This window comes from Penicillium mononematosum, assembly GCF_028829835.1.
Source record: "Penicillium mononematosum strain IBT 11891 chromosome Unknown utg000003l:1.0-8172316.0:1.0-8177699.0, whole genome shotgun sequence".
NCBI lineage: Eukaryota > Fungi > Ascomycota > Eurotiomycetes > Eurotiales > Aspergillaceae > Penicillium > Penicillium mononematosum.
This window is the reverse complement of record NW_026643273.1, coordinates 1,087,822-1,101,219: the sequence shown is the minus strand read 5'-3', so window position 1 is coordinate 1,101,219 and position 13,398 is coordinate 1,087,822. Positions and strand designations below refer to the sequence as shown.

Genomic DNA, 13,398 nt, shown 5'->3' with positions numbered 1-13,398 from the left:
TGTACTTCCAATTCATCAAATAATCAAATACAACCATATTACCATTAACTAGTTACCTATCCACCTTCCCATAAGACTACCTAGGTAAATACTACTTCATAATGGCCGACACTCTCCGCCCCGCAACAGCTCCATACAGCGAACCCCTTCTCCCGCAACTAGACGTCCGTAACCCATACTATACAGACCTGCACCACAACCTGCGCGCCACCGTGCGCGAATACGTCGATACATACATCTCCCCCTACGCCGCAGAATGGGAAGAAGCAGGCCAAGTCCCCGAAGCCGTACGCCGGCGCCATTGCAAGCTGGGCTACAGCATTGTGCATCCCCTCACGAGCGAGGAGGACTCAGCCGGTCTCTCTCTTCCTGGGAATGTGCCGCGCGAGAAGTGGGATACGTGGTGCTCGCTGATTGTATCGGACGAGCTCACGCGCGTTGGATATGTCGGTGTTATTTGGGGGCTTGGTGGTGGTAATGGGATTGGATGTCCGCCTGTTGCGCGTTTTGGGAATGATGAGCAGAGGAAGAGGTGGCTTCCTGGTGTTGCGAGGGGGGATATTAGGTTCTGTTTGGGAATTACAGAGCCGGATGGTATGTGCAGCTTACTTTGTGGTGGAAGTATATCTTCCTACGAAAATGGGTTGCTAACTTTGTTTACTTTTTCCAGCTGGCTCTGATGTTGCTAATATCCAGACGACGGCTCAGCGGGATGGGAATCACTACATTGTGAATGGGTCGAAGAAATGGATTACCAATGGCATCTGGGCTGACTATTGCACTGCTGCTGTTCGAACTGGCGGTCCTGGCAGGTCTGGTATCAGCTTGCTTGTTATCCCCTTGGCTACTGCCGGTGTGACTCGCAGACGTATGCATAACTCGGGCGTGAATGCCAGTGGTGGGTGCTTCTTTTTCAATACGACCATGTGAATACATCGCCAATTAACCCAACTTAGGTTCAACATTCATCGAGTTTGAAGATGTGCACGTCCCTGTGGAGAACCTCATCGGCCAAGAGAACAAGGGATTCCCTCTTATCATGTCGAGTAAGCCTTCTTAAGCCAACATGTTTAATTAGCTGCTAATACTTTATCCAGACTTTAACCCAGAGCGCCTTGCGCTTGCCTGTGCATCCTTGCGACTTGCCCGAGTTTGTGCCGAAGACGCCTACAACTATGCCGTCAAACGCGAGACGTTTGGATCTGCGCTGATTGAAAAGCAGGCGATTCAGTCCAAGATCTTCAAATTTGGCCTCATGATCGAGCCAGCCTATGCGTTCATGGAACAGCTTGTGAATATCCTTGAGCTAACGAAAGATCGTCCTTCCGACGACGTCAACATTGGTGGCATGACTGCCTTGCTTAAAGTCATGTCGACCAGGGCTCTGGAAAAAAGTGTTCGAGAAGCACAGCAGATTATGGGAGGTGCGGGCTATAACAAGGCTGGGAAAGGTGCTCGAATTGAGCAGATTAGTCGTGATGCTCGGGTTCATGTAGTTGGTGGCGGAAGTGAGGAAATCATGGCGGGACTGGCGCTGAGAGAGGAGACAAAGGCGATTCGCACTCAACGAAAGGCCCTTGAGAAGAGGCAGTCTAAAGTATGAAAGAATATTGGATTCCCTCATATGTATATCAAGTTTTATTAGCTATGATAACTACTATGCTTAATTGGCTTACTGGAGAATGACCCAGGCGCTGCCCAGGTGGTATTCCATTCTACAACATAGAGTAGACTAACGAATGCACTACAGCAGAAACCACAACCAAACATAAACACATCTTTTCATGCAGTTCCAGATACCAGAGCAACTGTCCCACGCCAATCATCTGCACCGCCTCCTGTGCTTGTAGGGGTCCTCGGTTGACTGTCGGAAAGATCTCTCCCACCCGTCTACCCCGATGCTGCTGTCCCGGGGCAAAGATCAGCGTCTCGCAATTTGGCGGCAGCAGACTGGCCTGGGTCAGGATTAACACCATATAAGAAGGCAGGAGGAGAAACAGCTGGACAGAGAGCATGAACCCCGATATCAGGATGTCCGATCTCACAATGTACGACAGCCCGGCTATAGTGACTTCCTCGTCCGACGATGGGGCAAGGCTGCTGTCAAATAGAGCCGGCACATACATCATCACCGACTCGGCCGCGGCATAGATCAAAGTGGGGAACACCAGGGCTTTCCATCGTTGGCGGTCGCGGGTGTAGGGCACGAAGTCTAGCTGGTCGCGCGGAATGACGGTGCGCACAGTCCAGAAGAAACGGGTCTCAGCGAGCAGTACCGATGCAATAATATACGCGACCGGACCAGGAAGTAGAATAGTCGATAGTTTCGTTATCGAGGACTGCATTGCCCAGTAGGTACAGGCGGAACCGATGCCATTCACAAAAAGACGGAGACCTCCTTTACGGTAGAGGAGGACAGTGGTTCGGAGCAGTTTACGGCTAGAGGGAGGTCGCTTCTTGTCCCCGAGCTCAGAAGAATTGGCTTGCTTTTCCACGGTTTCAAGGATTAAGATGTGCATTAATACGTGGCCAATGGTATAGCGAATCTGAGCCCTATTAGCCTCTGCGGGAAATAGGGATTCTTACGTGTAGTCACTTACCAGAAGGTTGAGAATAATCCCTAGAGTAATCGGTACTAGGAGTAAAATATTATCGGTTTGGGAAGGTTCCTTTAGTAAGAGTCCATGAGCTCGGGCAAGTAGCGGATCATCTCCTGCGGAATATATGGTATTGAGGAGTTCGCGAAAGAGGGTCAACAGAAAGTGCGGGAGTCGATTGTATGCCATCGTTTACTGTGGATATTGAGCAGAAGGAAGTTGAAGTTATATATATATTCTTTTTTTTTTTCATTGGGATGGCCAAGAGGATCAAGCTAATGCCAAGCTAATGCAAATATGTGACACTAAGCCCCCGGGGCCTTGTTGCTGAAAAGGCTATGCCCGGAGCGGACTAGATTGGTGAAGGCCTGTCTTAGGGAGAAGCGAAAACTTAGACTGCCAAAAGAAAAGCATCGAACTGGGCATGCTCAGGATAGGGAAAAAAAGAGAACTAGCACATTCCCAAAATTCATGCAATGGATAACAAACCGAACGATATAAGGGTATGGTTAAGGTCCATGGGTATTTTCAAGAAACGCCAAAGAAGCCCAAGCCACAAACAAATATTCTGGCAACCCTATTGAACAATATAAGGCTTCGCATCGGTATCGAAGATCAAATGAGGTCTCTCAGCAGCAATCTTAAGAACAGTCTGCGCGAAGACCGAGTTTGCCCACGCGAACCAAGGACGGGTGTAGTCCTTGATGTTAGTAACATTGATAGACTCGTGAACAAGTCCAAGCAAGCTGGAGTTACGAACGAGGTTGAGGTTTCCAATGATCTCATCGTCGTCGTCAGAGGTCATAGCCTGGACAAGTAGAGACATGGGCCAGGCGTTCTCAAGACCGATATGTGGACCACCGATGCCGTGGAACTGCGGACCTACCAGGTAGTACGGGTTGGAGGCCTTGTTGGTGATCATTTTGCGTGTGTTCTTGTAGACGGTGTCTGATTTGTCCACAAAGCCGAGGTAGGGCAACGAGAGCAGTGAGGGGATGTTGGCGTCGTCCATGAGAATACGTGACCCATACCCGTCAACTTCAAATGCGTAGACATCGCCATATTTGGGGTGTTGAACAATGCCGTGATCGCGAACTGCCTTGGCTAGCTTGGTGCCGCGTTCCTGTAAGTCTGCGACGAGACTTGCAGGTCCACCGCTGCCTTGATGACTTTCGCCGTCTTTTGGAGCTGTACGGACATCATAGCGTTCGGTGGAATAAAGAAACCTAGGATTGTAGCATCATCACTAGGACGGAAGGCGCTGCGAATTAGGCCGGTCTCGCTATTTAGCGGGTTGCCAACACCAGCTAGGTTGAGAGTCTCGGTGCCAATGGTAGTCTCGCGCTGGAACGTGTACTGGTTTTGGATGAACTGGCCATGAGTATTGAAGGTGGGCTGAGACTCAGCATCAATTGTTTTCAGCACAGTTTCGAGCGCTTTATACCATCGGTCCGTCAAGAACTCAGTTGAACCAGTATTCTCGTGGAACTCGGTGCCTAGCTGTAGGAAATGGGCCAGGGAGTCAAGTTCATACTTGCACTCAAATACAAAAGACTCATCATAGGCAGGATGCACGGTGTCTTTTTGGGTGCTGGCTTCCGGCTTGATACCGCTGAGAGCCGGTGGCTGGAAAGCATTGCAATAGGGCGACTGGATGACGAACTCGGACTGCGTGTTGATAGCACCCAGGATGAGCGAGTAAAGACTCTTGTCCTTAGCAGCCAGTTTCTGGTAGTTTCTGAGTTGGTTGGTTGAGTCACGAAGCCACTCAGCGTTGATATCGCCTGTCACGATGAACGTCTGCACTCCGGTCCATTGCGCGCCGTCTCGCTTGGCATTGGTGCCGGATGATATTGATCCGTTCGTATGCCACCGAATTGTGGTGTCTAAGGTATTTGGAAATGCATTTCGGAATAACTGAGCCAGGTCCTTATCGACTAGGCGCGAGGTGATATCGTCAATGACCTTCTCCACGGCGGGAGATGAGAATGTCCGACATGCTTCCGCAGGTCGCTGAAAGGGAAGGTTCAAGGGACCTCCACTATAGGGAGCACTGTGATTTTAAATCATTGTTTAGCATTTATTAGGCACATCTCCTTGGATCGTAGATACTCACTGCGGCGTTGATGCATAGGAGGTGTAGTCTGGGCAGGCGCGTCGCAAGATGGCTGGGTCGTCTCTGCCTGGGAGGGCGGCAGCCTGGAGCCCCAGCAGAGCGACTGCGAGGACAGCAGGAAGAGTCATGGCGTAGGTGTGAAGTCGGAAGAGATTGAGGGACAGAATTTCACTGCTACAGGGAAGAAGGCCGGGATAAGTAAGAGGGGATGTATGTCGATCCCAACCAGACAGGGATACATTCCACTACTCGCATAGAATTTCTCCGTGACTGCATGAGTACATTTTGAGCTACACGGCCCTGTATATGAATCTCAAGGGAATTTCCTCGGAGGAATACAAAGTACACCGCAAAATCGAGGTGACATCGGTCTAGGCACGATGACACTCTTCCCCACATGAAGTGCGGAGAAGATCGACATCTCGGAATTTCCTTTCTTGGGTTGATATACAATTCATGACGGGAATGAACTGGATATATGTTTTGGTATTAGATATCTATGTTTTTAGAAATTCATTGGATACCTCAATAATACTACAGAGATCACTTCTTCCCGAAGAAAGACATGATATTACCCTGTCCCGCAGCTTTGCCAGCCTTGGCCTTGGGAACATTGACTGCGGGCTTCTTCTTAGGCACCGGCTCATCCTCGGAGAAAGACTCCCAAGTTGCTTCTTCCCGGGTAACTGTAACAAATTAGTACATCTCGGCAAATGAATTGGTCTCAGCATGATGCACGGACCTAAGTATCCTTCTTCGTCCTTGACCGTCTTCTTCTTCATGACCTGCCGCTTGCCCCGCCGCCGGCCGCCCTGTACGGTCACTTCTTTAAGTTCCGCCGGCTTTGATGGTGGCGGTTGCTCAACGGGCGTGGGCTCACGTGGCTCGTCATCGGCATCGGGCATATCTTCGTCTGGATCCATGTCAGTCGATTCCTTTCCAAGTTGGCGTTTGAGGGCCAGAGCATACCGTCAGCCTCATCATCGTCATCGTCATCATCCATCATCTTCTTGAGCTTATCCTCACGCTCTTTCCTGTTTTCACGGGTTGCTGCTGCTACTTTATCGGTACTATCAGGGAACAATTCTTCCGCCTCTTCTTCAGAGGCATCGTCAAGCACGACTAGAAAATGTTAGCTAATGTATCAAAGCCGAGTGGGGTTAACTAACCATCTTCTGCACTCGGTGCGGCCTGTAGTCAAAGTTAGTAAAATAAGATACAGTGACGAACAAAAGAATACATGAAAAAGGCAGCACGAGTGATGGCACGAACCGGTTCTGCGGGAGTTGATGCCTTGGTCTTTGGCTTCGCCTTGGCAAAAGAGCTGAAAAGATTGCCTTTTTGCTTTGCTGGTGCAGCTTTAGCTGAAGGCTTTGAGGATGTCTGGGAGTTGGCAGCAGAGGATGGCTCAGACTTCGGTTCATCGGATTTGATAGCTTCCGTCTTCGCTGGGGATTCTTCCTTTTGCAGCGGCCGCTTAGCGGGCACCGTCGACTCTGTCGAAGGCTTCAATGCCTTGGCACCCGGCGCCTTCACGGCTGGAGCTGCAGGCGGCGGTGGGCGCGCGCCAGTCCTCCGCTGGATCATATAAACATTAGATCGGGGTAAATCTGTCGAAGTAATCACTGGCCTACCTTGACGTTCCGATTTTGGATCATACCCCATTGCTTCCCACACTCCAATGGATCCTCCTGCCCGTGTGTACTCAAGATCTCCCGGTTGGCATCAACCAACACATTCAAATCCGGTAGAGCCGTAGGCTGGAGACTGTAGACATGGATTGTAGATATCGACTGAAATGTTGATTTCGCATCTGTTCCACTCATTCAGTACTGTGCATCACCAAGATCCATGAATCTGCGTACCTTCCAGGTCTTCCTCGCGTGCTAACACGATCGAGGCAGTGCGAATTGAGTCCGAGGTTGTATCCTGATTCGGCATTGAGCTTGGCAAGTATGGGCTACTCTGCATCATCTCATCTTCATCGTCTGCATGGCCGTTCGTAGGGACCGGCTCGGGCGCTTTCTGGATACCGGAGATGACGTAGGTAGCGTGGACGGTCTGTGGCTTCTTCGCGTTCTCATTACGGTGGAATTCAAAAAGGATCCTATGCAACGGAGTGTCAGTGTTAATTTCACTTCCGATCTTTGTCGTTGCGAACACTGAACATACTGTTTGGCGCGATTGGCGTGCACTTTGAGCGCGCGGCTCAATAGGCGATATGTGACCTAATTCTGATTAGCTCCTCCTTGTCTGAAGGACATATAGAAATCATACAGGGCGCCGCTCATTGAGAACATTCTCAGCCAGATACAACTTTGAGTCCATGGTTGTTGTTCAAGTGCGAGTTGCTCAGACGCGTGCTTAACCACTTAACGCGTATCAGTCAGCGGGTCTTGGCATTTGCGGTGTCTTGCTCAGCGGCTCTCCACTCACATTCTCTTCTTTCGTTTGCTGTCGCCGGGCGAGCCCGGTTGGAATTTCTACAGAAAAGGGCTGGAGAGCTCAGGATTAAGTCTCGTTTCAATGGATCCGTCGTTCGATCTCCCAGACTCCACCGATTGGTTGGAAACGCCACTTTCACTACTTGCGCCATTCGAATCCTCATTACGATGCCAGGTCTGCAAAGACTTCTTCGATAACCCCGTCATTACTTCATGCAGCCATACGTTCTGCTCGTTATGCATTCGCCGTTGCCTCAGCACCGAAGGCAAGTGTCCGGCGTGTCGGAGCGCTGACCAAGAGCTCAAACTGCGTCGCAATTGGGCAGTGCAGGAACTCGTCGACGCGTTTAAATTGGCACGACCCAGTGTACTTGAACTTGCGAGGAGGGAAAACACGCGCCTTTCTAGGGGAGAGGAAGAGATAGAGAAGTCGGCCCAAAAGAAGCGGAAGGTCAATCACGCAGAAGAGGAGGAGCTACAAGTCCCAGAAACAAATTCGCAAGGCCGACGGACCCGCTCCCAAAGATCCATAGATAGCTCCGCACGGGAGCGAACTGTTCCTCAGATCGTATCTGAGGTCATCGAGGACAGTCAGGACGATGAAGAATATATCCCCGGTATGACACTTTTATCACACGGATAGCAGACCCGTCTAATCGCCTCACAGAAGATGGGTTGGTTGCTTGCCCAATATGCTTTCGCAAAATGAAGGAGGAGGCTGTATTTCCACACCTGAACGTACACCAACAGGAAGAAGACTCGCCCAAGAAAACCCCTACAAAGACAGCAACTTTCGGGTAAGTTAACTATATTGCATACGTCTATAACATGCTAATGGAAATTACAGGTCCTTAAAAGGCGCACCCCCAAGAGGCCTCAACCTCCCCAGCAAACAGCCCGAGCGGCTTCCGGCTATAAACTACTCCATATTAAAGGATAACGCATTGCGGAAAAAGCTCCGAGATCTCGGAATCCCCGACTGGGGGCAGAAACAGCTGTTGCAGAGACGTCATACGGAGTGGATGAACTTGTGGAATGCAAATTGCGACTCCAAACACCCCAAGTCTAAGCGGGTATTGCTCCAGGAACTGGACATTTGGGAACGCACTCAGGGTGGACATGCAACAGCGCCGTCGCCATTCACCACTTCCAACAATGTGATGCGCAAGGACTTCGATGCCAGTGAGTGGTCAAACAACCACGATGACGATTTTAAGCGTTTGATCGCAAATGCGCGTAAAAAGAGTGAGGCCAAGGCACGACAGACTATACCTGGAGAATCTTCGTCTTCATCTGGACAAAAGGAACCACAACCCCAGCAGGGTGCAGGATTGCCGGTGAATGGTACACGCGTTGAGTTCGGCCCAGAGACCGATGGCAATTATGTCGTTGACTTATCTGGATGATCTCAAGACAAGTCAAATTGAGCTCGAATTGAGAAAAACACAGGAGAGCAAATTATTTTTTTCACGTAAGGCAAAAATCTCTCCCACAATTCGGGGAGTCTCAGTTCGCTTGCATCGGACGGTCCTCAACAGACATGTTAGAGAGCCTGTCAATGATGTTATCTGCCAGCGCCGAGTCCGCATCTTTGGCCGCACGTGCTTGGCGGGAAGCCTCATCGGAGGCTTGCTTGACGCTGTCCAGTTCGGCAAGCCTCCTTTCAGTAACTGCTGCCTCCTCCTTCTCTCTCGCCTCTCTGTCGCTCTTCTCCATTGCCGCGAGCTCATCATCAATCTCTCCCTCGTCAATGGCCGGGCCGGCCTCGTTCATGATGCTTCCGACCTCATCGACCTTGGTCATTTCTTCCCGCAATTCTTCAACGATGTCCTCAACCCTCTCGGCACCGCCGATCTGGGTATGCAGACCGCGAAGCACACCAGTGCTTGCCTGCATGACCTGGACCATGTCCACCTGGTCGGCGGCTTGCTCGATCTTCGAATAGACTTCTTCGAGCTGCATGAGAGTGTTGAATCTCTGCTGGAGGTTGTGTTCGGCCAGCTTCTTGGAGCGCACGGCGGACAGCGCTGAGATGCGGTTCTTATTCGCCAATGCTGTCTTTGCAGCGACAGTCAGCTCGGCAATCTTTGCTTCCAGGCTCGTGACCTGTTTCGACATAGTCGACACCAACGTCTTGATGGATGCAATGGTTGTGTCCTGCTGGGTGATCTCTGCTGATTCATCTGTTGATTTGAACTTGATCGTCTAGCCATCATCAGTTAACGGGTATTCTGGCCATGATTATATAGTCCAACTTACCCTGCCATCATATGCGATAGCACCGCTATCGCGGGATAAATAGAGCAACAAGACGTCAAAGTCAGTATCTGATAATTCCGTAGCATCATTCAGTATGGCCGCGAAGTCTTCAACAAAACTTTCCCTGGAGTAGATAAGGTCAAGCTTGGGTGAGCAGGTGCCGGTTGCTTTCTTGACTACTAGGTCTGCCGCTTCCTGTAGGTTCTCTATCAAGACCAATTCCTGCACCTGCAGCTTCGGTGCTGAATCGCTCTCAGAACCTACGACAAAACCTTTCAGCTGCCGGGCTCCCCAGCTCATGACATTCCAAGGACTCAGAACCCCGGGATCAATTAGCTTCCATTGACTTTTCTTTTGCAAAAGCCCGGCAGTGGTCTTGTAAACTGGTAATGGAATCATCGAATTCTTGCGCACTGCCTCATCCTATAACACCCATTGATTAGCTTAAGAGCTCTCCAAAGGAAAGATAATAGACCCACAAATACAGTGCCCAGAGCTACGGGTCTCCCCCACTCCGGACTCTCCAGATCCCGGAGCAGCGACTCATCCGTTCGCAGAATCAGGTGGTCTGTCTTCTTTCGTTTCACAGGTACTGTTCCACTCTTAGCTGATACGGTCGAGCCGGAACGTACCCGCACACCGCGTGATGAGGTATAACCACGCTTCGCGGCTCGGTTGAGTGCTTGTTCCCATGCGGCAACGTTAACGGCGTAGCCGTCGGGGTTTGTCTTCTTCTGAGGCGTGAAGTCTGAGTAGAGAGAGGGTAAACGGTTTCTGAAGATATGACATTGAGTAAGTATGGTATTCATTCTGTGTTGGTCTTTGCGACTCGTTATTTACCTTCGGAATGCTTCCTCGTGAGTGAGGATATATTTCAGTAGTTCACTCATTATCCCAGCATATGCTAAGGAAAAATGATATGTCTCCCTCTAAGCAAATGATAGGACAAGTTGCGTTTTTGGTGGACCTCGCGGAGAAAGCAGATGGGGGGTCACCTGGCATCTGCGTATATGCGCATCTACCTGCTTTGATCAGCCTTATCGATAAGCCCCACGTGACAATGTGTTTTGGGACCTGGATCTATGCCTTTGTTTGCTTCTATATAGTGCACAACTTGGACAAGGAATCTAAGGCGATTGACTAGAACGTTCTTGAGATCAAGTTGTCCAAATCTTGAACTCAAGTATTCTTAATCGATTCCGATCGCGGGCGCATTCCAATCATGCAGCCGTCGTAGAGTTTTTGCTAAACTACTTAACCGGCCCTTACATTTCTATAAAATTTACAGACCCCCCTAACGGAGGAGATCACCTATATAAACGCTCGTTTTTCTTGACTAAACTATATACTATATATATTAAATTTTAAGGGTAAGTTTTGGGGACACCTTTAATATATTGTTGAAATATCATGCCTATATACCTACCTGTAGGTACCTTTTCGTATGAGCGCGCCATACAAAAGATACCTAAAATTTGGAAATTCCGGATTATGAAAGGTCTCAAGAAACAGACCCATCCCGAGAACGCGGGTGGGGCTGGGAAGACGATTACCACCGCGCGTAGTACTCCGTATACAACATAAAATCAGGCAAATTCAGGCATTTGATCTGTGATCCGCTCTGCCCCTTCGCACGCGAGATAACCTCAACGTCACCAACCCAAATTTCGTTCACGTCGAGAAACAGACAGAGTCGTAGGATTGCAAGCAGTAAGATGGCACATTGGGGAACGAATGAATGTACGGGTTCTAATGGGTACTAAAACCTCATAATGAAGAAAGAGTATGGAATTGAATGGTAAAGTACAAATCTTAAGGAAAGACTCCATCCTTATATCTCAAGGGTTAATTCTACCCTTGCTGACTGCCCAGGATCCCATCCCCGTCCCGACCGGGACAACGGCGTTGCCTTCGTCATAGAAGTGGTCAGACTTGACGCCGTGCATGGCCGAGACCTTGTTTCCCATATAAGTGTTTGTGAGAGTATGGAACGCAGTGTGATATAATAAGATGCGGTAAAATGATATGAGCCACTTGGTGATTGTCCGTCTCCTTTACATCACCCAGTATTTGGCTCGTTGCCTCGACAATGGTACGGACAACACGTTTCCCATGGTTACAACGTTGAATGGCAGTTTTCTGAAGGAGCGCGTAATTCCTGCCTTCATCATCCACTCCGCAATCCTCTTGTACCAGACTTGGAGGTTCAATGATGACAGAGACCTTTTGGGCCCGGCTGATAGCAACATTCAGCCTGTCACGGTCAGCACGAAAGCCGAGGCTCTTGGACTTCCCGCTCGGAAGAGTCTATGTGAGCCGATTCGAGGAGAGGCCCTCTATCGATATGAGCTAATTTGACGAGAGGCTCTGTCGATATGCGTTGATTCGACGAGAGGCTCTCTGTCGATGTGGGTTGACTCGGGGGGCATTTCCACACCTCGAAGCTCCCAGCGCTTCGAGGCAGTATGTAGCATTAAAGCACACCACACCCAAAGAGCCAATCTAACCGGCCAATGAGTCGAGAAAGAACAAGCCTATCAAGGCAAGACAATTACTAGGATAAGCAATGGGAGAAACACCATAACAAACACAATCCAATACCACGATGCAGAGCCAGCATCCGTTTGGGTCGATACGTGGATCAAGCTGGACGACGATGTAGAGCCAGCATCCGTTTGGGTTGATACGTGGATCAAGCCGGACGAATACGGTCTCAGCAACATCAGCCACTAGAGCAAGAGTTCCCCTACGCTGCTCTCTCAATCAGCAAACTGATCAATCCTAGCCAGCATATACGCCAGTGACTAAGTCGCAGACATAGTACTGCTTTCAGTGATTGTGATCTTCTGCAGAAGCCTAGGAGGAAGCACAGGTGTTATCGGCATGGCGACAGTTGTGGCTCGAGTGATCATGGCTCGGACCCCGGGTGCTAGGTCTTGGACCTCACCGGCCATGAGTTGAAGCCCAGGTGGCAGGACTATGAGCCGTACAAGACTGACATAGTTGATAGGCGGCCGAGTATCTTAGTTTGGATATAGTAGGTCGAGGCTCTCTGTCGAGGTGGGTTGATTCGAGGAGAGACTCCCTGTCGATATGCGATGATTCGAGGGCAGGCTCTCTGTCGATATGGGTTGATTTGAGAAAGTGATGTTTTGGCACATACAGCTTTGTCAACAAAAGAAACACAACAGGAGCTTTCCAGCCTTGTCTGGCGTCGATAGTGAGAACATCTTCATAGCCAAGCTGCTCCTGGTCGAGGACATTTTTTGGCCAGGTTTTCCGCTGCGCACGATTCGATAGCTCGCAGCAAGCTCTGCAGTTCTATGGCTGCGACCGGGCTGGCACGGGGTCCCCTGATTGAAGACCTTTAGTCCTATCCCTATCATTAGTCTCTGCCAGCTCTAGAACGGAAAGCATAGTCTGGTACCCGTGCAAATTGGACGACGAAGGGGCCGAAAGAAGAAGATGCTTTGTAGGGGGCGAGGCCATGGATGGAAATCGTAGCTCCTACCTCGTACCATTTCAATAATGCGCCGGGTGCGACACTGGTAATGAGCACAGCTGCTCGCGACCGAGCACGATTCCCAAAACCACCGCGTTCCTGAGACGCGAGGTATAGCTTAGCTCAAGTCCAAGCCCACGCGTGTCGACACTATCGTAGCCTGTGCCTGGAAAAGCTTTCGGTCCGACGAATCCTGCGCAGACCGACTGTGGAGGACGCTAGACTTGTGCGGCTAGGAAAGACAATATGAGGGGTAGTAGTAGCAGTAAGGTCGAAAAAGTGTCGAATTAAATAGAGGGGGGGATGACTGGGAACTTTCTTGCGAGTGCCCCATGGACAACTAAGGTAAGAATAACTTGATTGCTGGAACGAAGAGAGAAAAAGCCTGATACTAAACTGAGATGTGTACCCAGGTAGCCAATTCAGCCAGAGGTCTGCAACACAATCAAATCCGGTGTAAGAATCCACATATGTAGCCAA

The 13,398-nt window shown here is 50.0% G+C and overlaps 7 protein-coding genes across 7 annotated transcripts; 3 read left to right on the top strand and 4 right to left on the bottom strand.

Annotated features, from left to right (window-relative positions):
* Positions 1 to 101: 101 nt before the first annotated feature.
* On the top strand, positions 102 to 1,603 carry N7519_005336 (acyl-CoA dehydrogenase family protein; the record flags this gene model as incomplete). Its single annotated transcript, XM_057292112.1, has 4 exons — positions 102 to 594; positions 671 to 898; positions 957 to 1,046; positions 1,098 to 1,603. The coding sequence occupies 4 exons, from the start codon at positions 102 to 104 to the stop codon at positions 1,601 to 1,603; spliced, it is 1,317 nt and encodes a 438-aa protein (XP_057146923.1).
* Positions 1,604 to 1,715: 112 nt separating this feature from the next.
* Positions 1,716 to 2,519, bottom strand: N7519_005335 (uncharacterized protein; the record flags this gene model as incomplete). Its single annotated transcript, XM_057292111.1, has 1 exon — positions 1,716 to 2,519. The coding sequence occupies one exon, from the start codon at positions 2,517 to 2,519 to the stop codon at positions 1,716 to 1,718; it is 804 nt and encodes a 267-aa protein (XP_057146922.1).
* Positions 2,520 to 3,174: 655 nt separating this feature from the next.
* Positions 3,175 to 4,841, bottom strand: N7519_005334 (glycoside hydrolase family 125 protein; the record flags this gene model as incomplete). The annotated part of the gene is made up of 3 exons (XM_057292110.1): positions 3,175 to 3,785; positions 3,824 to 4,650; positions 4,714 to 4,841. 3 exons carry the CDS (start codon positions 4,839 to 4,841, stop codon positions 3,175 to 3,177), a joined length of 1,566 nt encoding a protein of 521 aa, XP_057146921.1.
* A 415-nt stretch (positions 4,842 to 5,256) lies between these two features.
* N7519_005333 (uncharacterized protein) lies at positions 5,257 to 7,041 on the bottom strand (the record flags this gene model as incomplete). The annotated part of the gene is made up of 9 exons (XM_057292109.1): positions 5,257 to 5,399; positions 5,456 to 5,626; positions 5,683 to 5,835; positions 5,883 to 5,904; positions 5,986 to 6,291; positions 6,348 to 6,526; positions 6,579 to 6,820; positions 6,886 to 6,941; positions 6,991 to 7,041. 9 exons carry the CDS (start codon positions 7,039 to 7,041, stop codon positions 5,257 to 5,259), a joined length of 1,323 nt encoding a protein of 440 aa, XP_057146920.1.
* Positions 7,042 to 7,239: 198 nt separating this feature from the next.
* Positions 7,240 to 8,563, top strand: rad18 (E3 ubiquitin-protein ligase RAD18; the record flags this gene model as incomplete). The annotated part of the gene is made up of 3 exons (XM_057292108.1): positions 7,240 to 7,774; positions 7,825 to 7,954; positions 8,005 to 8,563. 3 exons carry the CDS (start codon positions 7,240 to 7,242, stop codon positions 8,561 to 8,563), a joined length of 1,224 nt encoding a protein of 407 aa, XP_057146919.1.
* Positions 8,564 to 8,663: 100 nt separating this feature from the next.
* Positions 8,664 to 10,306, bottom strand: N7519_005331 (putative vacuolar sorting protein SNF7 family protein; the record flags this gene model as incomplete). The annotated part of the gene is made up of 4 exons (XM_057292107.1): positions 8,664 to 9,362; positions 9,417 to 9,839; positions 9,896 to 10,190; positions 10,257 to 10,306. 4 exons carry the CDS (start codon positions 10,304 to 10,306, stop codon positions 8,664 to 8,666), a joined length of 1,467 nt encoding a protein of 488 aa, XP_057146918.1.
* Positions 10,307 to 11,441: 1,135 nt separating this feature from the next.
* Positions 11,442 to 11,774, top strand: N7519_005330 (uncharacterized protein; the record flags this gene model as incomplete). Its single annotated transcript, XM_057292106.1, has 1 exon — positions 11,442 to 11,774. One exon carries the CDS (start codon positions 11,442 to 11,444, stop codon positions 11,772 to 11,774), a length of 333 nt encoding a protein of 110 aa, XP_057146917.1.
* Between the last annotated feature and the right edge of the window lie 1,624 nt (positions 11,775 to 13,398).